The sequence below is a fragment of the Castanea sativa genome, chromosome 11 (assembly GCF_040712315.1).
Source record: "Castanea sativa cultivar Marrone di Chiusa Pesio chromosome 11, ASM4071231v1".
Classification (NCBI taxonomy): Eukaryota; Viridiplantae; Streptophyta; class Magnoliopsida; order Fagales; family Fagaceae; genus Castanea; species Castanea sativa.
This window is the reverse complement of record NC_134023.1, coordinates 65,845,710-65,868,698: the sequence shown is the minus strand read 5'-3', so window position 1 is coordinate 65,868,698 and position 22,989 is coordinate 65,845,710. Positions and strand designations below refer to the sequence as shown.

General features: G+C 37.8%; 4 protein-coding genes and 1 pseudogene across 4 annotated transcripts; 3 read left to right on the top strand and 2 right to left on the bottom strand.

Moving 5' to 3' along the window:
- Window positions 1-603: 603 nt before the first annotated feature.
- Window positions 604-1,155, bottom strand: LOC142616974 (uncharacterized). The gene has a single exon (XM_075789699.1). The coding sequence runs from the start codon at window positions 1,153-1,155 to the stop codon at window positions 604-606; it is 552 nt and encodes a 183-aa protein (XP_075645814.1).
- An 8,584-nt stretch (window positions 1,156-9,739) lies between these two features.
- On the top strand, window positions 9,740-11,315 carry LOC142617932 (uncharacterized). Its single transcript, XM_075790906.1, has 3 exons — window positions 9,740-10,135; window positions 10,222-11,076; window positions 11,182-11,315. Exons 1-3 carry the CDS (start codon window positions 9,803-9,805, stop codon window positions 11,269-11,271), a joined length of 1,278 nt encoding a protein of 425 aa, XP_075647021.1. The 5' UTR covers window positions 9,740-9,802; the 3' UTR covers window positions 11,272-11,315.
- Window positions 11,316-11,479: 164 nt separating this feature from the next.
- Window positions 11,480-14,661, top strand: LOC142616973 (uncharacterized). Its single transcript, XM_075789698.1, has 7 exons — window positions 11,480-11,601; window positions 11,882-12,271; window positions 12,360-12,574; window positions 12,805-13,134; window positions 13,307-13,526; window positions 14,382-14,474; window positions 14,587-14,661. The coding sequence occupies exons 1-7, from the start codon at window positions 11,593-11,595 to the stop codon at window positions 14,659-14,661; spliced, it is 1,332 nt and encodes a 443-aa protein (XP_075645813.1). The 5' UTR covers window positions 11,480-11,592.
- Window positions 14,662-15,146: 485 nt separating this feature from the next.
- On the top strand, window positions 15,147-18,601 carry LOC142616972 (uncharacterized; annotated as a pseudogene).
- Window positions 18,602-20,323: 1,722 nt separating this feature from the next.
- Window positions 20,324-22,233, bottom strand: LOC142616971 (uncharacterized). The gene is made up of 3 exons (XM_075789697.1): window positions 21,635-22,233; window positions 20,970-21,476; window positions 20,324-20,792 (listed from the first exon to the last, which is right to left on the bottom strand). The coding sequence occupies exons 1-3, from the start codon at window positions 22,231-22,233 to the stop codon at window positions 20,324-20,326; spliced, it is 1,575 nt and encodes a 524-aa protein (XP_075645812.1).
- Between the last annotated feature and the right edge of the window lie 756 nt (window positions 22,234-22,989).

Here is a 22,989-nt window from a genome sequence, read left to right as displayed (position 1 = left end):
AACATTTGGAAGTGTCATGCACATGGTCCCGATGAAAGTGACAGTACTTGTTTCTGGGTCTTTTGTTTGGGTCAGCTTATCTGGCCATGTTAGCATCGCATCGTCCCTTATTTGCATGAGGACTTGGTCTAATCGGGTGTTTAAAGCAAGGGAGTCAATCTCGTACTGGAGGCTGTATCGATTTGACTAGCAGAATGATATATTTCAGTACCGGTCAATACCGGTGTACCGTTTCGGGTTTACCGCTATTTTATATATTTAATATATATATATATATATATATATATATATATATATATAAACTAAATATTTTTTAGAAAATAATAACAACCTGAAACTTAAAATCTATTGTGAAAATGTTGTAAAAATATTGTGAATATAACATTTTTATTTTTGTTTTGGTACACGTATCTCACTTTTCCACTACCATCTGCCCATAAATTGTTAATAACTCACCTTTTTTTCACCTTTGCTCATCCTCTTTTAATTTTGCAATTTATCTTTCTTTATTTCTATTTTGATTTTATCTCCTCCACATGTTTACCTCCACTGAGTCTTATCTCATTTCAAATTTCAAAAAGCAAGTCTTCTCCTTACCTTTGGTTAGTCATCACATGGGCACCCAAAGCAAAACTCAAAATCTTCTTGCCTTTCCTTCTTCTTCGGTTTGCCCCCTCTGGCAATCATGGTGTCTTCCGCGTTCATGTACTTGGTAGCCTTGTATAACATGTCGGCCATCGTTTTCGGGTCGTTCTTGTATATGGAGAAGAGGAATTCCCTTGATTGAAGCCCATTGGTGAATGTGGTGACCAAGACCTTGTCGTCGGCCTCGTCAATTAACGGGGCTTCCTTATTGAAACGAGTCACGTAAGGCCTCAAGCTCTCATCGTCTCGTCGCTTGATGTTCAACAAGCTCGCCAATGACCTCTTATACCTTTGGCCTCTGATAAAGTGGGTGATGAAATGCCCACTTAGTTCCTTGAAAGTGGAGAGGGTGTTGGGGGCTAGCTTGCTGAACCATACCTTGGCGGGTCCCTTGAGCGTGGAGGGGAACGCCCTACACATGATTTCATTCGGAACTCCTTGTAGGTGCATAAGAGTTTTGAAAGACTCTAAATGGTCGAGTGGGTCCCGTGAACCGTCATATGCCTCCATCTATGGCATTCGGAACTTGGCTGGAAGGGGGAAAAAAGTCACTTGTGTTGTGAAGGGTGAGCCGGTCCGTTAGACTAGCTCATCCAAGTTGGTGGATACCCTTCCACTCAGGGCATTCATCATCATGTCCATTTTTCTTTTATCATCTGCATCTCTTGTGTCATGCGTAATGTGCCAACTTCCAGCTTAGAGGGACGACTGGCATCCTGCTGGTCTTGTCTGCTGACGGCTTTGCTTTCCTCTTGGTTGTCCCTTTCTTGGTGATCATTCGTCGGGGGACGGTTGTTGTCGCATTCGTCCCTGTCCTGTTTGTCATTTTGATCGTTTGACTCCTAGTCGTTCCGCTGTTCCAACTGTTGTTCTAACTCATGATTCCACTGAGTGAGCCGTTCAATTGCTGCGGTAAGGGTTTGCACCTACCTCTCCAATGCGCTAGGCGGGTTCCCGGTCTCTTGGTTGGTAATGGCCATTGACCGTGTTAGGACCATACAACTCTTTGTCTTTGAAACGGCGATATGGCTTATCACTAGTTCCTATAGACAGCGCCAACTGATGATGCACAAAAATCATCAGTGAGCTAATAGTCCTTGAATGCTTCAATGGATACCTGAAGAACAAGAAATCAATAATTTAACAGAGAGCACCAGTATGGTACCGGCCAAAGAGTCTCCGAAGATCAATTAAGTGAATGAAAAATCTTTAAGAACTCTATAGTGAGAGAACTAGGGAATTTTCTGCATACCTGAGAGAGGAGCAAACTCGATCCTTATATAGTGGGGAGTAGTGAATCAAGATCCCTTGGATGTGGGAACCTTTTCATGTAGAGAAGATCTAGGGCTAGGGTTTCCGACATTTTAGGGCATCTTTTCCATATGGGGAAGATATGGACATGTAGTAGAGTCTTTGGACGTGATGTGCAAGATATTTCCTTATGGGGACTTATGCGTGGAGATTACATAAAGAATTAGGGGATCCACTACTTTTGTCTGTCGGCTTGGCCAAACGTTCGTCTGTTTGGCCAAGCGTCCATCGGTGCGTAGACAGGGAGACTCTGGTCGTCGACTTCTAATCGTCGAGTGTTCCCATTTATTGCTATGATAGGCTCGAGGGACTGCAACGACAAACACGTGGATCAGACCATTGGCCCTTGAGGTCATATAGCTAGACAGACGGAAGGAGGATCATCTAAGACGGATGGATAGCAATATTTCCTGCTAGATGAAAATGCCCTCATCAGTATATATAATAACAATATATAATTCAATTGATACCTTTGGTATTTCTAAGAAATGTCTACTAATCATTCACCCTTTTCCAATTTACCTACCCATACTACCAAAATAGCATTCACTACTCACTAAATATACAATTAATATCATGAGTATAACATGGCATAAAAGTGATATTGCTGCACTAGCTCTCTCTCTCTCTCTCTCTCTCTCTCTCTCCATACTAAGCTTTCCTTATTTATTTGTTATAATTACAAAAATGGAGCCCATTATCTTTGTTTATTGCTTTACAATTGAGGGCTATAATGTATATAATAACAATATATAATTCAATTGATACCTTTGGTATTTCTAAGAAATGTCTACTAATCATAAATAGTTAGACATTCACTCTTTTCCAATTTACCTATCCATACTACCAAAATAGCATTCACTACTCACTATATATACGATTAATATCATGAGCATGACATGGCATAAAAGTGATATTGCTGCATTAGCTTGCTCTCTCTCTCTCTCTCTCCATACTAAGCTTTCCTTATTTATTTGTTATAATTACAACACTGGAGCCCATTATCTTTGTTTATTGCTTTACAATTGAGGGCCATAATGTACTTTTCACTATAGAATTTTTCCCTTATGTTAGTATAATGGAAGAGGGATTTTTACAAGATCCTTCCAATGATGGAAAAGGAGTTTGGTGATGTAGACAGTTTCCTTAATTGTATAGTCATTGACAGCTGGAGGTTTACTTTGTTCTATTTTATTTTATTGTTAGAGTATTTTCATTGCTAGACTATTTCTTTGTTGGCGTGGGCTTTTCCCTTGTGTTGACCCATTGTTGTAGGAAACATTTTGGGCTTTCTTAAGATTCTTGTTGGGGCTACCCTAGGCGTAAAGCATAAAAATGGAATCTTTCAAAATCTCACTTATAGCCTTTGGGCCATATTTTAAGCCCAACATCGAGTCTTGGTTTTGTACTCTATAATTATTATATTTGTCAAAGCGAAAATTTCACCCCTGACAACCCCTACTTATACTTTGCACCCTAAACTTTTAGAATGCACAGTACCACCTTGAATTATAATCCATGTTACACTTTGCACCCTCCATCAATTCTGCCTTTAAATTGGATGGCATCACGTGAAAAGACCTAATTGCTCATCTTCTCAATCCCTTAAACTGCACTTTTTATTACACTTTACCACCCTAATTAAACCACACTCTTTATTATATTTTACACCCTAAAATTTGGTTATTCGTTCAAGATAAGGGCAAAATTGATAGCAAGGTGCAAAATGTAAAATGGGTAATGATTTTGGGGTGTAATTTAGAGTGATAAAATGTAATTACTCTTAAAATTTTTGTTCTCATGACATCAAATTATAACTCCACCATCAGGGGTGAAAAAAGTTTATACAAGTCATTATTGATTTTTTTTGGGGGGGGGGGGAACAAAATTTTTAAATAACTATAAAATGTAAACAATATTATTAGTTGGGAAACGTTTCAAACTAATTTGGTTTCTAACAAATCGAGTTCATTGAACTCGATTTTGGGCTTATAAATCGAGTACAATGTACTCGATTTCTCCGTCGCGGTACCGGCTGATGTGGACAAAATGTCCACGTAGATTTAAAAATCGAGTCTATTAAACTCGTTTTAAGAACTCGAGTCTAAGAGACTCGATTTGTGTTCAGTGTCCCATAACTCTCCAACACTCAGTCTCGCTCTCACTCTCACCAAAACACTCTCAAACACCTCACACACTCAGTCTCTCACTCTCACTCTCAAAGCCACAGATCACACTCATCTCTCACTCTCAAAATCACAAAAATTCAAACACTCACTCTCTCTCTCATAGTCTCTCAGTCTCAAACACCCAAACGCTCAACTCATCGGCGGCTCTCCCTCTCTCTGTCATTCTCCTCTCAACTCATCGGCGGCTCGGGCTCATCGGTGGCTGGTTCTGTCGTCGGTGGCTCCTCTCAACTCATCGGTGACTCGGGCTCATCGGTGGCTCGTTCTGTCGTCGGTGGCTCCTCTCCTCGTCGGACTGTGACCATCTCTCTGACCCACCATCTCTCTCTCACTCTCAGGTAATTGATTCTTAAATTCCTTGCTTTATTTGTTTTTTTTTTTTTTTTGTGTTTTAAGGGTTCGACAAGTTCAACTGAGCAATGTTATTGTATGACAAGTTCAAAGAATTGTATGACAAGTTCAACTGAGCTATGTTAATGAGAAAAAGGGGAATGTTGCCCAAAAGTTATTGTAGTTAGTTGAGGTTAACATAAATTAGGAGGGACAGGTCTCTAATCCTAGAGGGAACAGTTCCGGTTAAGTAGTTATGGGAATGTACGAATAATTTGTGTTTCCCTTGGACTCGTTCATCAAACTTTTGAGGGATTTAGTTTGAAGTACGTAAGAGGTTTAATTCATGACTACTAATCAATTGAACTAAAGACTGCAACTGATTTAATTAATCGAACTAAGAGGGCAACAAAGGTGATGGCGAGGGTGAGGGCGCCGCCGATGCTTTGCAAATGGGGCAACAATTCTTCAACCCCAGCCACTGTTCTATGCAGTCCACATGAAACTTGTGCTCACACTGCAATCTACCCAGTTCATCTCCAACAACATACTCCTCCAGCACAAAAACATAAAAGACACTTCAGTTCAAAAGAAAAGATAACATTTCAAACCCATGGCAATAGCTGATAGATAGCTTGTATCATTGGTTAATGCAATCCAGAAACTAACCGAATCAATTTCATTCGTTTATTTACTTGGTGTCCAGTTTAATACAACTGAAAAACCATGACAACCCAAAATAACCTTCTGCAAGATATTGGCTTGTCAGTTGATCAAGTACCAAACTGTCTAGTCAATGGGGCTTACAGCCCAGTGCCACTCTTCCCCCTCTTTATAATAGGCCAGGAAAAAAAAGGGAGTAACAAACTGTCTATTCAAGAAAAAAAAAAAGAGAGTAACAAATTGCCAAGGGATTGTAATTGTTTTTCCATAATTCAATAAGTATAACAATGGGGGAGAGGGGATTTCAACCTTGGACATCTTTATTGGCCCAAGTGATTTGAAGACCATCTAAGAGAAGGGAAGTTCTGTTTGCTCCATTGGCATCCCTTGTTTCATAGACTTGGGATCTGAAACTTTTTTGTTGAGGGCAATTGTAAAAAATCTCAAATTTGGCATAATTTTAAGGATTGAATTTTTATATGTAAGAGATAGTTGAAATTCTTATTATTGTTTTTAATTAATACCTTTTTATATAATTGCATTTTTTCTTGGTGGATTAAGTTCACCTTCTTATATAGTTCCTTATTTTCATGTTGAAGTTGGTTTCCCTGCAACAAGAAGGATGAAATTTAGTTGTGTGAATAGTAACAAAAATGAAAATGAAAATAAGCAGCCAATTTTTTTTTTCGGTTAAATTCTTTATTTAATCCATTAAAATTTAGTCCTACAAAAGTAAAAAAATTATGGTAAGTACCATGTGTGTGCTTTTTACTCAAGTATTGGAATTCTAGTGAATGAGCTTTGCATATAGGAAGAGGCCTCCAAAACTTTTTCATTTGAACACCCTGAAGACTTATTTCTGTTTGGTTCTCCAAATTCTGCAAATCTTTGATACTCAAACCACAAATTTCTTCACCCATCATTTCCCTGTTATGTTAATAGACATTTTTTAAGCCTTCAAGTTTTCATCTTGAACATATCAAATTCATTTTTATGGTGCACTTACGATATTCAAGTCTCAAGAGACCATATCTTCCAACTATAACATTACTGGAACTGTTGAGAGATGCTATTCTGTGAGCTCTAATGATCCTATGAAACTCGTCTTGTTATTGATGGCTTTTACTCACGAATGCAAATATCTTTGTGAGCATCTAAAAATTTGTCCATTCTTCATTCTTTGCAATGCAAGTTCTCTTGCTAGTATGTATGAAAAGTCGTTGCATTCTTTCTTGACTTTGTTTCATGATTATGTACAAATAAATAAATAAAAAATCTAGAAGAAATAATAAAGTAAGATCTCAAAGGTATGTCTTTGGTAGGTTTTGCCTTACTAATGGTTCTATTTATTAAATTGTTGCAAGTCATTTTTCTATTAATTAAGTTATTGATTCTTGTGGGAAATTGTTTAAGTGATCCGTTTTAGTTTATCAATTTATCTGAAAACATGGTATTTAGTGGTCTAAGAACCCATTTAGTAATTCTTTAGACTTCTTTGTGTTCAAGCATGTATATGAAGTAGTCTCTTATCTATAAAATGCTCATTTACTTTTTTCTTTAATAAAAAACTACAGCTGCACTGATATTAAAGGGTCTCTTCGTGGCCATATGTGAGAAAATGTTGGAAAAGGCTAAAAAGCGCATTTGCATTTGTTTAATTTGAAACATTCATATGTTGAGCACCTCATTTATAAATTCATTTAAAGAAAAAGTTAATCCTTCTATTTATGGTGATTTCTCTGCCATTTGAGGGCTATCATGAGTTTCTTAACGATGATGTCAAATTTCTACATGCAGAGTTTGATGCATTAACAGGAAGCAAGATCTCTTCTATTGACATTGGTGCACCTGTTGTCCGCATGTCTTATAGTCCTACAAGTGGGCATGCAGTGATTGCCATCCTTGAGGTTTGTCTCCAAATAGCCTCCTGTTTAGGATGTTTGAATTGTGTTGAATACTCAAACACTTTAGGTGTCTGATGGTTAAATTTTTTTTAATGATTATTGTTTTATCGGAAGCACTAGAACTGTGTTAGGTTAGCTGTTTTCTTGGCATATATGCATTTTCCACTAATTTATGTTCCTTTTTTTAGTTATAGTAGTTATGGTGGTTAATCTACTTTGATTTTGATGTTATGCATCTGGAGATATGTGAAGATGTGCTTTTGGAAGCCTCTTGGTCTAAAGTCATTTTCTTGGAATTGAAAATTATATCTTCCTACTCTTTAGGGCAATGCATGGAAACATATGACAAAGCTTGTGTTTATGCATGTTATATACTTGCAATGTGTTCTGTTCAGTCCCCAAATATTGGATCGTACCGAAAAAACAAAGCAGGAAAGACAGAAGAAAAGAATTCCATCTCCCCCCCTAGCGGATAAGCAATGTAAATTTTATTCAACTAAGAAAAAAAAAAGTCATCCAATTAAGTACACAAATTACATCCTGTATACAACTGGGGACCAATACAATCAAGTACACAAATTACAAGCATCCATCAAAGCATAAACTGAGAAAAGAGAATGATTTCCTACAACTAAAATCTATTCCGATAACGTTTTATAGAGGAAAAGAATTCCAGCTTTACTTGCCAACTTTACTGCAATCAGAAACTTTGGGTTGGTTCTATCTTCTATTCAAAAAAATAAAAATAAAAGAACAAACTATGGGCTAAATTAATCATGCCATTTTGGAAGAGTAGGCATAATTTAATGGGACACGTTTCAGATCTTTAGAAACAGCAGAATACTACCAACAAATTTGGTCATGCCAAAAAAATATCCTGGTAATATCTGCTAGAAATTCCTTGTATGTATTTGTTTGTGGGAAATGAGACTTGGGGACGGATTTACTTTAAAGAAATCATGCTAACTTTAAAGATATAAAGCTTTAGGCAATTGATGCATTTTCTTCTAATTTAATATGTAGTATGGCTGCCGTTGCTGAGGTGGATGATGAGTTCGGTCCTAGTCCCAGGGTTCCTTCGGTGTTAAGGTTTCTAACAAAACATCGATCATCTGCTGTTTGGGAAGGCCAGGTAAAATTAAAATCGATGACCTGCTGAATTTCTATATTCTTTTCTTATCCTTTCACATTATGTTGATTTTTTTTTTCATTTCTAAAATCCTAAGTTTGTCAATGGTATCACTAGCTTTGAATGCATAGTAATGCTCTTGCAAAATGGTCTCTAAATAATTATCTACCTCTTATCATTTTCATTTTAGGTTATACTCCTGATTTTGTTGATGTAATTCTTCTTGAGCATAACCTTAATCTTGATATATAGCTTTTGTATTTTTGGTTTTTGTATAAAAAAAATAAGAAGACTACAAACCCTTCATTAAATAAGTTGTCATAAACTCATGGAAATTCCAATTGAAGAACTTATAGTCTATTTTCCCAACAATAGCTACAATCATTTATACAAAGGTTATGGCATATTACATCTCATCACCATGGTTCTATCATGTGTAGGATCCGGGGGTATTGAAATGTCGTGGTCGTAATGAGGAGTTTCGAAAACGAAGCCCGATGGTGGATGATCTCGTCCTCGACATTGTCAAGATAATTGGATTAGAGGGGCTGTATAGGACCCCATTTAGAGAGCTTGACTATAATTTGATAACGGCCTTTGTTGAGCGATGGCGGCCTGAAACCCACACCTTCCACCTTCCACATGGTGAGATGACGATCACATTACAAGACATGGAGGTTCTGTTGGGGATTCCAATCGATGGTGAGGCAATTGTTGGAACTTGTGCCTTGAGGTGGGCTGTTGAATGTCAAGAAATGCTTGGAATTGTTACTAATTCCGTGGTGCTTAAAGGACAGAGGATCCAAATCAAGAAGCTACTTGAAAAAATTGACCAAGGGTTGCCCGATGGTGCAGAAGAGGTTGTTGTGCATCAGTATGCACGGTGTTATATTCTAGCACTCCTAGGGGACACAATTTTCACTGACAAGTCTGGCGATAGGGTGCATACGATGTGGTTGCAGATGTTGAGGGACCTTCACAATCCACCTCGGTACAGTTGGGGGAGCGCTTGCCTTGCATGGTTGTACAGAGAGTTATGCAGGGCAACCGACAAAAACGCTAGTCAGATTGGTGGGGCCTTAATACTCGTTCAATATTGGGCATGGTCCAGATTCCCTTTTTTGTGCCCAAGGATGGACCTCCCACCAGATGGTGCATATGGCCCACCATTACCATCTTCGCCATTGTCTATTAAGTAAGTCTCTTCCTTGACCGATTCTCTCTATTTTTTTTGGATCCATCATTTTAAACGATATGACACATTGAACTTAGCATTATTCAACATACATATCCTTTTTCTTTTTTATTACATTGCATATTTGGTAGATATTGATTTCCTCTTTCTTCATTGTAGGTTGGTTTGGGTCGTGAGCACGAAGAATAGCCCCGCCGAAATCTGTTTGGTTCGGTACTGTCAGCTTCTAGATTCTATGTATCCCAACCAAGTATCCAAATTGTGTTTCTTGTAATGTTATCTTAGTGTATACTGTTATAACTGTAAAATATGTCAATTCAAAATAATGGAACATTGCATAATGTGCTGCGCTTTTTTTTTACTACAACAGGTGGTGTGGCAACCATATGAAGCCGAATTAGGCCACTTGCCTGCGTTCTGTGTAGCAGGACGGGACATGTGGACGGCGAGGGTGCCGCTTGTATGTTTCTGGCTAGTAGAGAAACATACACCGGATCGTGTTCTTCGTCAGTTTGGGATGGTGCAAGAAATTCCCGAAAATGTTGATACTGACGATGCCCTTCATAAGATAGACTTGAGGGGGAAGATTGAAGTGGATTGGAGGGTCAGACATTGTAGCCACATCCAAGTATGGAATACGAGAGCACAGAAACTATGTCATGGAGCACGACTAGAGGGTGCTATGTCGAGTGTTCATCCATACTTCGGCTGGTATGGTAAAGTCACATGGAGGTTTGTCGACCACACTAGCGCCTCTCTTCTTATTACGGTAATCGCTTTGACCTTTCTTTCCAAATTTTGTTGTGTGTTACCATTTTTGCGTTAGGTGTACTAATTGTATTACAAAAATTGCAGGTCGCCATGCACAAGCAGATGTTGATGCGTTATGTAGTAGACAGTCCTGAGCACAAGCTGATTACAGCTATGCTGAAGGAAGTGGATCGCCTTCACCGTCTAGCTGCCCATCTTCCCTTGGAAGATGCGGATACAGCAAATCCAGAACTGCCAGAACATAATGCACGACCAAGCACGAGCTCAACTCCTGCCAGCCATAGCCATGGCCAGTGTGTTGCACCCCATCAAGGCCAAAATCAACCCCCTCCACCCCCACATGCTTATCCTGCCCCAAAGTTCCCTCCACCCCCACATGCATCACCTGCCCCAGAGTTCCCTCCACCCCCACATGCATCTCCTTCCCCAGAGATCCCTCCTCGTACTACTCCCGCATTTCCTGACCTACAGATCCCTGTACCCACTGCACATGCATCTTCTCACCCCGAGATCCCTTCACCCACCCTATGTACATTTTCTGACCCCGCTCATCTATCCCTTACTCCACCATCCTTTGATCTCGGCATTGATTTCAATGACACCCCTCAGGTCATGCACACTCAATCTCCCTCGTACAGCATTGGTCATATACACCATGTACCACCCCATAGTGACTCCATGTCATTCATGCCCACTCCTGGACTGCATACAGCTCCTATGACTATGAGCCTCACTCACATTTCGTCCGCTACACCATCCTCCCCCGCAGTTGTAGTATCTTCAGTTGTTGGGAGTCAAGCAAATCAACCAGCTATGCATGTCGAGAATGAGCAAGTTGATGAGCTACAGTCACCCCCACAAGGTCGGCCTAAACGTACAAGAAAAGCACCTCCTTGTGGGACAGGTGGTCACAAAGCAGGACACAAGGCTGGCCCCACGGTATGCATTGGTCATTTACTAGCTTTGAATACTTTCGTGACTGCTGTTATAGTTGATATTAAAATTCATTTGATCCATTGTTTCTTTGTAACTTCGTCTTTGCAGCAACGCAAGGAGCCTGACCAAGGAGATGCGGTACCCCCTCCCCCACATACCAGACATTATACAAGACAGCGTAAGCGCCAAGTGCCATAGGGTTAGCACCCCATCTGCCCATAACCCTATGCTTTTCAAGTGCCATAGGGTTAGCACCCCATCTTCCTCTCTTAACCCTTGATTGTTTATTGTTCCTTAACCCTAACAGGATTGTTTATTGTGCTCATATGCTCATATGCCCATATGCCATTTTTTCTTTTTTTGATATCATAGTCGTGAGTTTGGATTTTATACATAATGTTTATGTGCTTAATAATGAGTTTTATTTATTTTGATGAATATGAATGTTCTTTGTAGGTGAACATACTTGTTGTAGCAAGAGAGAGTGACCAGTATTTGCAGTGGCAAAATTTCATCCCCATGAAGTTTGTGAGTTTCTTACTTTCTTTCTGCATAATCAAAGAATATGAGCTAGATATGTACTGGTTTTTCTGTGTGCATGTATATATTATTGAAATTCTGTTTTTGGGGGTGTGGTTTAATTTCATAATTTTGCAGACATGTTTGAGTAAATTTGGGGTTTTTATATCTTTCACCATGTCATATTGTCAATGTGTCTGGGTTTAGGATCTTATTTAAACATAGATATGTTGTGTGTGTTATTTAAATTCTGGTTTATAGGGGTTGATTAAATTTCATTGTTTTGCAGACATGTTTGAGCAGAGGTGGGGGTTTTCATTTCCCACCATGTCACATAGTCAATGTATGTGGGTTTAGGATATTATTCGATTGCCCCATGGACCTTTCAGCTCTTTCAATCTTCTCTCCTGTTCCCACTGGTTTTGATGCTGAGGTGGATGTTAAAGTTTCTGACTTTCAAGATTCTAGTTCTTCAAGTTCAGATTCTGTTGCAAGAAAAAGGCAGAAAATCGACAAGCCCCTTGATGTAAATGATTTGATTTATGCAGTGCCTTGGCACAAAACTGTTAATAACTTGCACCTGTGGAATGTGTCTTTTATTGATATTGTATTAATCTCAAGCCCAATGGGTATGCTAGGATTACCGTTTCTTACTCAGATGAAGGGTTTTTCCGCTAAGGTATGACACAATTGGGTGGCTATATTTATTTAGTCTTTCCCAATAATGTTGATAAGATTTTCATAATTTTGGTGGGTGAATTTGTCAGATATATGTAACTGAAGTAACAGCTAGACTTGGGCAGCTTATGATGGAGGAGCTTGTTTCAATGCATATGGAATTCAGGCAATTTTATGGGCCTGAGGGGTCTAGTTTCCCTCAATGGATGAGTTGGGAAGAGCTTGAATTGCTTCCATCTTCTCTGAGAGAAGTAGTTTTAGGCAAAGATGGGACTGAGCTAGGTGCTTGGGTGCCCTTGTACAGGTAACTGATGTTTCATTCGATAGTCTATAGAGTCCTTTCTTGGTGAAATTTTTTCAATGCATACTTGCACTGCATCTTTGTCTTAATCTAGTACTTTTATATGTCACTTTTTCAAGTACTAAGTTATTATCAAGTAAATGCTCTGTCAATTTATTGTGTTCAGTGTATGTTTTTAATATAATTTATCACTTCTTATCAAAATAAATGAATAAATAAGTGGAACTTCTCAGTGCAGCTGATGTGACAGATTGCACACAGAAGGATCAGACACTTAGATATGCTGAAGAGACCTGCTACAATGGCACATTGATCATAAAAGCTTTCAGCTCTGGTTTAGAAATAGGCACTTGTAATTGGACAATAAATGGTCCAAAAAGAGATGTTGCTTTTATTTCAAACTCTATCTTTCTTCCTGCTCATGCGATGAAATTTGATTATAGTTCTCTTCAATCGAATGATATCGTATTATATTCAGATTTCTCATCCTTGGATGCCATGGAAAATGTTGAGGATGATGATGGTTTCTCTATTCCCACTACCGACAGTATGTCGACTCTCAGGTATTATCACTTTCTGTGGTTTTGTTAGCTGTCTTGTTAGGTTCTATGTTTTTTACTAGATGCTTTATTGTAGCTATTATATTGATTTTATTTTTTACAAATTTATGGAGTTCTTATTTATCAATAAATGGAGATATTGAATATTTTTTACCTTTGCAATTAACTTGCATAGCATGGACAACAACAACAACAATAATTGGGAAGAGTCAGTTGAATCCTTACTTTATACAGATGAGAGTTTGGAAGAACAGGACAAACTATCTTATCTCTGCTACTGTGCTATAGCTTCTCTTAAAGTTGGTGGTTCTGTCCTCATTCCCATCAATCGACTTGGAACTCTTCTGCAGCTTCTGGAGCAGATATCAGCTTCACTAGAATCTTCAACACTGAAGGCAGCTCTTACCTTTTTTCTTTTCTTCTTTTGGAAGGTGGGGGGGAGGTTGGTCAGACTTGTATAGACAGTTGCTGTAAATTAGGCTACAAGACTAGGTAACTTTTTCCTGATGGCTCTTGACTTTTGATAAGAGCCAATCCCGAACTGAAGCAATGTAGTCCAGGTATAAACTATAAAGGAGATGCCTTGGCAATCAAACCTCACTAGGTGACATATAGCTTAGGTGTGTTTAGGTGGAAAAACCTTGGTTTATTCTTTCAAAGTGTGTGTCCTTTCTGCACATCTATCAAATACCCAATTTGAATTCTTGTATTTTTTTGTTACCACAACAGCAAATCTAGGAGGCCCTCTTTTTTCCTATCACTTTGTTCTTTATAAATGGTCTAGTTGATTGGTTGTCTCCTTTGCATTAACCTAATGTTGCTTATTCTACATTTCTACATAATCCTTTTGCATATGGTTGGATAATACTTTCTTTTGTCAAATCATTCATCAAAGTTCTCAATGGAGTTCCAGCTGTATGATAAAGGCTGTAATCTGAACCCTTTGCAACTTCTGAGTGAAATTCCCCCTCTTTTGTTTTTAAGTCCGACGTGAAATTCCTTTGGTGGTTCAGCAATGTCATAGGAATAAATTAGTTATATTGCTGTAACTAAAGAGGTATAATTGGCCAGTGAAATTATTGCTGCAATAAATAGAAGGTTGAAACTTCATTTAAACACTTTTCCATTTTCAGAAATGTTAAAATGTGCATTACTGATGTCAATGCCTTGGCTTATGAGTAGGACATGCTTCTTATTCATATCAAATTGATGATTCCTAACTTCTAATCAAATCATTAACCATGATGTAGGTTCCTATATATGTTATTTCTTCTATAGCTGAAGAACTATTGGCATACACCAATGTCATTCCAGAATGCCTATGCAAAGAGCGGCAAGAAAAGGTAATACAGATCTATGTGAGCAAATTCGGCAACCTAGGTTCACACATCACAGGTTACATTGTTTCTGTAGTCATTATTCTAAACTTCAGATCATTTTCTTCCAGTGTTGCAGCTCTTGAAATCTGCTCAGATGCAACATGGATTGAGGCATGGCGATTACACTCGCTACAGGTACCGTTGCATTTGAATTTCTCAATTCGCATCTAGGTTTTTTTTCAGATCATTTTCTTAATTGTTTAATTAGCAGTCACACATTGAGCAATTAATCTTTGCATTTTGTTGGAGTTCTTTTTAAAAATAAAAATATATATAAATTGCAAAGATAAAAAAATAAAAATAAAACCGTGGTGATTGTTTAATTTATTGATTTGTTTTTGCAGAATAAACATTAACTGAGCAACCCAAGAAAAGGCATTCATAACGTTCGGTTACTTGAGAAGGGCTTTAGAATACATGTGTTATAGAAAATAAATTATCAGGGTACAAGGCCAAGCTCAATTCAAGCCTCCTGATCTGTATGACAAAGAAGAAATGATGCCAAAATAAGGGGAAAGTCTTGCCAGAAGACTTGCATCCCCTGCGTAAGAATCAATTATAAAGTTTTGGTTGGTGCTAAAACTCTTGAAGAGGCCCGATACCTTGTTTCACTCCACACAAGAGATTGCTAGCAACATGACTCAATTTTATTGTCAGGTACTTCTTTACAACCAGCTTAGTATCAAGTTAGTTTACTGCTTCTTTTTTAAATGATTTTTAAAACTGATAAAACAGAACTGATAAAACAAATATGAAAGGTTTCAAGCAACATCCAAAAATTGCTGAAGGGAAGGATTCTTGTGCAGATTCACTTTAATTTGTCAACAAGTGCAACACAAGCTCAGCATCTATTTGGCATGATATCAGTGTCTACTTGTCCTCTTACATCAGTCACACTCCTAAATTTCTAATATGCTTCCAGGTCAATAGTAAAATTATTCTTATCTTGAGGATTTATGGTTACTTGACTCCTTTGCCCGCATTTCAACTAGAGGGGCCTGCAGCATTATTCAGCTCCTTCATTTTGAGTTCAAACTCCTAGTGGTACAACAAGAAAGTGGGAGATTGAGGGAATGACAAGTCTCTGGTAGTTCAATTTTTATTATTATTATTTTTCCTTAATCTTATGTATTCAATGACTAACAGATTGATTCTTTTAACAATTTAAACTTTTTGACTTTTTTGTTTAACATTTGATTGAGGCTAAACCCTGTCTATCCTAATGAACTGTTTCAGGATATAAGAAACCTGTTATGTTTCTCTTCTATATGCAATTGTGCAAGTCTAATCTCGTATCGGCAGTGAATGTTATCTAATATGGCATGGCTTCTTGCGTTGGGTTCTCTATATAATTTTTTCTTTTTACTTTGTTTCAGTGATGAACTCTCAGTGTAACTTTGATATTACTCTACCAATTTATAATTTGAGTTTCTTGTTTTTACTTATTTATGATCTTTTGTTATGAAAATTGGAGTATTCTACTGTTTTGTTGTCGCTTGTAACTTTTTTTTTATTATTTTTTTTATTTTTTTATGAATAAAATAATTTATTAGATCGATGGACTAGCTGAACTACACAGAAAGTGTGCAGAATAGTCCTAAATAATTACATGCTGAAATTCAATGAATTGCTTGTAACTAAGGTTTCATTTTCTTACTTCAGTCACCAGTTGATGGAAAGCCCATGCTCCTAACACCTGAAGAATCAATTCAAATCCAAGTAGGTACTTCTGTTGAGATTGTTTCTTGTTAATCTGTTAACGGGAATGCATTATTGAGAAATTTAATTAATTATCACAATTGACAACCTAATAATATATTGTCATTGCATAAATTTTAGTTTTATTTACCGACGGCCAAAATAATTAATTAGTATTTTGAAACTTTGGAGAGGGGGGGAGGGGAAAATTGAAGCTTGTGTTTTATTTGAAACTTTTGGTGGTGGTATGGATATTCTATTGATTTTTCGGATTTGTAATAGCATATTTATAATATCCCGAGGAACTCACCTTAAGGTGGACTACTCTGCAGAAATTTGCCAGTTTAAAATTCTAGACAGAAGTTAAAAATCAAACATCCAAAGGGTTGAGTGCTAAAGCATGGTTATTGTTTCTTTACTACTTCCTTCTTCAATACCTTGTGTCCTTACGTTTCCCCAAAAAATTGTGCAGAACAGGATTGGAGCAAATATTATTATGGCTGTTGATGATGTAGTGAAAACAACCATTACTGGTCCACGAATAGAAGAAGCAATGTACCGCACTCTTAGATGGATAGACAGATGTATAGCAGGTAATTGCATTTGGTACCCAGAATAGAAACACTCATGTTTAATTTCACTAACAACATAAAGAGGTTATAAATCTGTATGATACATAATCAACCTTAGTTAGTTTTCTAATGCAGTATCCTTGGTCCACCTGCAAATTCCTAGGCTTCTCAACCCAAAAGATCTTTTCCTTAGGTTTATTATTCAGGCCTTGGTTGAAATCATGCTTTTAAGTTATGTAGAATGTAATCATTGTAATGTCTAGGTTAGTGAGTTGTTATGCTTATACAAGATTGATACATGTAGTGCTAATATGTCAATAATATGATACTGTGATATCATGCTTTTTCTTTACTAATAATCTTATGTCATAATACTGTAAAGGATTGTGAAAAGTTTTCCTTTCAAGCACCATTTAAATTTGTAACAAGTTTTCCTTTTGTTTTTTGTTTTCAATAATTTCCTGTCCAGCCTTCTCTCTCTTAATTTTTCATTCTCTGTTCAGTTGCCACATGTGAGGTTTAATGTCTTTCAGCCAGCAATCGGTTCAACTTTGTTTCATACATTTCAGAGATTTAACTTGTTATACCAATTTGCACACATACATACATCCACAATTGATCCCTGTATTTTACTTTAGTAGTGTTATGGTTTATTGATCAAGGAGCCATATTAACAGAGCTTACTCTTGTGACAGTTATGCTATTGGTGGTCTTGCAGGCGGTGAAAGTAAAGATTCATTTTGGCGTGTTGTTGCTCAGTGCACTGCCGCACTGCCGGAGGACAAACCACAATACCTTATGGTGCAGATTTTTTTCATCAAATCAACTTACATCGTCCAAACTAACTTGAATTCTTGTGAACTGGGTGGTTCATCTTTTCATATTTTTCCTGTCATGATATTTCCTCAATACTTCTTTTCAGGGTGTTGGTTATCCACTGGATATTGTAGTTTGCAGTGCTTTAGGTGCTGACATGTATGACTGTGTTTATCCTACTCGTACTGCTCGCTTTGGCACAGCTCTTGTACCTGAGGTGATAGCTTCTTGTGAACATAAACTATGGAACCATACTTTTACAACATTCTTGATCTTTAAATTTTTTAATCTTTTTTTGATCTCCAACACGGTTTTTCATATAGTAAATTTATATATGAGTGGTTCATATACAAAGACTTTTTGCTTCATTCATATGTTTCTCATGAACATGAAACATACGGGCAGGTCACCTGTTTATGTGAATTGTGAACTATCGTTAACTTAAATATGCATCTCTGTACCTAGTTGCCAGTCAACTCCTGTTAACTATGAACTTCTTAAAATGTAATGGTATTTCTTTTTCAGTGTGGGTGGAAGGATGATTTCTGATATTTATGATATTTTATGCAGGGAGTGCTGAAGCTAAAACACAAAGCGATGGCTGATGATACTCGTCCCATTGATCCTACATGCGCTTGTATGGTGTGGTCATAACCGAAACATGTTGGGTTAATTATTATTGTATTATAAATTGATATTTTATAATGATACACCTGCCTCATTGTATCTATTTCTCTGTAGGTCTGTAGGACCTATTCTAGGGCCTACATCCATTGCCTTGTTACTTGGCTTTCTTCTCATTAAATGTACTACTGAAGTTGCAAGATGCTAGCATCAAATTTTATTACAAAACTTTGTGAATGATTATGTTATATTTTGCAGAATACAGCTGATCTTTCAGATTTAGTCAGTTCTGGAAGAGATAGAAAACCCGAAGAGTTGGCATTTTCTGAAGAGTGTGCACTTAAAAGTTTGTCCTTTAGAGCAGAAAGGTTTGGCTTCTGAGTTTTTTTATTTTAGTGGTCTTAGAAAATGGTTTTTATTTAGTTTATTGCTACTCCTGCAAGTATTTTAAGATTACACCCCTATGTCTTTTTAAATGTTGAAATTGATCTTCAATAGGGATGTGGACCTTTGTGAAGAAATACAAGAAGCTTCGTACCACGTACCATAGGCATGTGCTTATTCACCTTTCAGCCAAAACTTCTTCAATTGGTTGAATATGTATATCAGATGTTGTATAATTTCATATTGAGGAACGTTGCCTCTTGTTTTATTGTATGATATTGGTATAATTTTGTTTTGTTGGCATAAGTTCGTGTTGTATATCATGTTATAGTATAGAATCAGGTGATCTTTCATGGAGGCTTGACTGCAGCTTGTGATATTTTGTATCGTGCGGAACTTCTGTATTATTTCCTATGCTATATGGAGAAAAAAAATTGGTAGAAGATAATTTAAACTTGTATCACAGGTGTGGTTCTCCACACGGATTCATAATTGAAAAAAAATGGATCATACCTGTCTATAGTCTATACTACCTTACCTTTTTCAACAAACTAAGGGTCATCCCTGTCTTCTCCTACATAATGTAATTAGGAAGAATTTTTGTTCCTAAAAATTGGTTGGGGTGAGTAGCTGGATGTAGAGGGCATGATCTCAGGTAAAAACGTGAGCCTTGAGCTGGTGGCTTTTCAGCACTACCCTTTGTCATCTATGATCTTTTGATTTTGATTAGGAAAGAAGACTCAACTAGAAGTTATAGTTGAAGGTTAAACGGTATATTCATTTAAGTGCAAAACAAAAGGTGTCATGGTTCATGCTAAAGGCATTAAAGCACTAGCATCAACACTTTAAAAAAAAATTAGCATTTGGCACATCAAAAAGTCACTTTCTAACACAACCTTTTCGACAAGTTATTTTTTAATAAAATCATGAGGGTAATAGTGAGGACTGAATGGGGCAATTATTTTTTGTGAGATTGACACGTGAATTCAGTTAGGGCCTGACAGGAAATCACCCCCAAAAAAAAAAAAATAAACCTACAAATCGAGTTCATAGAACTCGATTTCTGTGGACTTATAAATCGAGTCCTATTGACTCGAGTTCTAGAGTGAGTACTCGACTTCCCCAAATTCGAGTTTCCAGGCAGAGAGCTCAGGCAGAGAGGTCACACATTTTTTTTTTTCCAGTAACATTTGCTTACTTTTTTTTCTTACCTTTTTTTTTCCCATTTTTTTTCTTACCTTTTTTTCTTCTTATCTTTTCTTACCTTTTTTTTTCTTACTTTTTTTTCCCTTTTTTTGCTTTGGTTTTTTTTCTTATTTTTTTTTCCTTTTTTTTCTTATAGTCTCAACAAGAAGCACCAACACAGATGAGTATAACAGCTAATAGAAATAATTAACAACTAATTGAAAGATAAAATTAACCATTCATAATATCACAATATAGAAACAGGTACATTGGATACAGAATACTTCGATTACAAGTGCATTCAGTGATAAAAGAAAATAATAATTGTGCCGATACAACCCAGTAGTAAGTTCAAATACACAATAAAGAGAACCACAATTTACATCTACAATGGCATTCCAAAATCGAGTATCTGCATACCTGAGAAAAATTGAAATATTGTTGTTAGATACCAACAGCCAAAATAACGGTAGTAATCTACGTAACTTGGATAATTGATACGCACATGAAATTTTATATAAAAGCATCACTTACCTAGGTTGGGTCAGTATTGCTTGTCGAAGCCCCACGGGAAAGTGGACATCTTCTACGGTTATGCCCATGTTGATGACACAGTCCACAGCTCTGCTTTTGTTGAATCTCCCTTAAGTCAGAATCTGGCCTTCGGCTTCCCGGTTTTCGCCGGACCCCATCCATCTCATTCCGTATCCTAGACTTCACAGGTCGACCTTTGGCCCACAACAGGTCTGGGTCAGGCACCCACTTTGGACCTTCCACATCCCTCCACAATGACTCTGACTTTGGCACCACAAATTGGTATGAGTAGGTGCGAATGGCGTTCTCCAAACTATAGCATGGGTCAATATATGCACTTGCATCTTGCCCCAAGTACTGAAGAACTGTAATCGCATGTGAACAAGGGATCTTTCGATTTTGCCACTTTCCACAACCACATGCTCTGGCCAATATGTTTATTGCATGACTATGTTGTCCCCCTCCAGAGCTATGAATGTTGTACGCAGTCGTTACTTGATATACACCATGGACATTATTAAACGGCCTTACTTGGTGTGTTTTAGATTTTTTCAGATTTGCATCAAAGATTTCTAAGGCATATTTACTCCACACCTTACCCTCCAAGAGATCATGAGTAATTTTTTTGTGTCGATCATGGAAATACGCGACAAGTTTGCTCCAAGTGAATTCAACCAGTGCAGCAATGGGCAGGCCATGGGCACCTTTGAGTACTCCATTGAAGCACTCCGAGACATTGGTTGTCATAGCCCTATAACGGTATCCACCATCACGTAGCTGGGTCCACTTCTCTATATCCTCTTTCATTAGATATGTGTATGGCATGATGGATGGGTCAGGTTCACTAACCTGTTGTTCAGTGGCTGATTTCTTCCTAAGGGCCTCAATCTCGGCTTCCTTGATAGGTTGCATGTACAACTCAAATTTAGCTTCCTGAGTAGCATACCCCGCTTTCAAGGCCAATGACTTTAAAGTGGCGTCCTGAAAATGCGTGTTGAAGTTGCTAGCAACATGTCGAAGGCAATATCTGTGGTATACTCGTACTCGTCCATGATCATCTCTAGGCCAGTTTGCAATTGCATTTTGAATACCCTTATGTCGGTCAGAAATTATGCATATGTCCTTATTTGCTATCACATCCCCCAGTGCAAACCTGACGCAATCTAAAAACCACCTCCAACTAGGCCCTGACTCTTTGTCCACAACAGCAAAGGCGAGAGGCAAAACCTTGTTGTTGGCATCGGTGGCCATTGCAATCATCAACACCCCTCGATATTTACCATACAAATGGGTCCCATCAATACTGATTACTGGCTTACAATGTCTGAATCCTTCAATGCAAGGAGCGAAAGCCCAAAATACATATCGCAATATTGTAGCACCTTCCTCTCTTGGTTCAGTGAGATACCAGTACCGGGTGCCAGCTTCTTATCCAAGTATGCCAACAACACCTTTTTCAGCCTTTCGTAAGACTCTTCCCAATCGCCGAATATCTTTGCAATAGCCCTTTGTTTCGCATCCCATATCTTATAGTAAGAAAGCTTATGTTCATAATACTTCCCTTTGATGTAATCTCTAAGGTGTTGAATTGTTGCCGTGTGATTTTCTCGCAACATTGGAACAAATTCTACTGCAAGAAAATTACAATCCATCATTCTACCATCAAGAGCCATGCCAAGGGTCATACAACTGTGAGGACCCCCATAAGATGTGACCATCCATGTTCCCTGTTTAGGCTTCATGACTGCTCCAACGTACCACTTGCATGACCCATCCATGCATTTCACATACAGTCTACTTTTGGTCAACCTACTAGTCAGAAAGTTTATGTTATGCTTTGTGGCATAAATTGTTAATGCACGTTTCACCGCTTCTTTATTCGCAAAAATCAACCCCGTACAAAAATTCATGTCCGCATTCCAAGAAGAAGCAAATGCTTGCTCACCAACTTCAGGATCAACCATATTTTCCCAAGTATTTTCATAAAATGATAAGGCGGGAGGTTCATAAACGGGGGTTGCATTTGTAACATGCTGAACTCTAACAGTAGGGTTTGCATCATCTTCATCACATTCATCCATATCATCAACATTAGGATTGAGAGTAATTTCATGGTCATCAACACCCCTATCAAAGTCACCTCGCTCAATCCTCTCTTCGTACTCATCTCTATCGTCAAGATCTTCCCCAACACAGTGTTCGTCTTCATCTTCAACTACTGGAACTGTAGAGGATTCACCTCGATGTGTACAAAATTGATCTTCAAATCTATTGCCAGGTTCGCTCTCAACTGTTCTTGGTGTCTCTTGAAAAGGGGGGTGTATAGCCTCCCAACGTGGTGCATTGATCATCTAGGACTGCAAACTGTGGAGATGTAGTTGTTTGTACAATATCCTCTATGCCGACTTCTGCACGCGGCTCCAAAGTGACGTACAACTCAAAATTTGCTACTTGTTCCCATTGACGCATCTTGTGAAACATGAACTTCACATGTTTGTCTTCTGTTATCGCCATATATCTGTAATTAATGCATTGATTGAGGACTTCATGTGGAGAACGGAAAGTAATATGTATGTCATGCAAAGCAGGGTTCAGTTGCAGCTCTTCCATAATTTTTATCTTCAAATCACTCAAGGTCTTTAACTTATGGCGTATCATCATATAAC

Excerpts from the sequence above, each read along its gene's own strand:
- LOC142616973 (XM_075789698.1), top strand. Across the intron at positions 13,135-13,306 it reads GACAGTATGTCGACTCTCAG|CATGGACAACAACAACAACA; the intron begins GTATTATCACTT and ends TAACTTGCATAG. Across the intron at positions 14,475-14,586 it reads GCAAAGAGCGGCAAGAAAAG|CTCTTGAAATCTGCTCAGAT; the intron begins GTAATACAGATC and ends CCAGTGTTGCAG.
- LOC142616974 (XM_075789699.1), bottom strand. The coding sequence starts at position 1,155 with ATGGAGGCATATGACGGTTCACGGGACCCACTCGACCATTTAGAGTCT.
- LOC142616971 (XM_075789697.1), bottom strand. The coding sequence starts at position 22,233 with ATGAATTTTTGTACGGGGTTGATTTTTGCGAATAAAGAAGCGGTGAAA. Across the intron at positions 21,477-21,634 it reads GATTCAGACATTGTAAGCCA|GTTTGCACTGGGGGATGTGA; the intron begins GTAATCAGTATT and ends AGATTGCGTCAG. Across the intron at positions 20,793-20,969 it reads ACTTGGAGCAAACTTGTCGC|CTCTGGAGGGGGACAACATA; the intron begins GTATTTCCATGA and ends CAACATTCATAG.
- LOC142617932 (XM_075790906.1), top strand. The coding sequence starts at position 9,803 with ATGTGGACGGCGAGGGTGCCGCTTGTATGTTTCTGGCTAGTAGAGAAA. Across the intron at positions 10,136-10,221 it reads GCGCCTCTCTTCTTATTACG|GTCGCCATGCACAAGCAGAT; the intron begins GTAATCGCTTTG and ends CAAAAATTGCAG. Across the intron at positions 11,077-11,181 it reads GACACAAGGCTGGCCCCACG|CAACGCAAGGAGCCTGACCA; the intron begins GTATGCATTGGT and ends TCGTCTTTGCAG.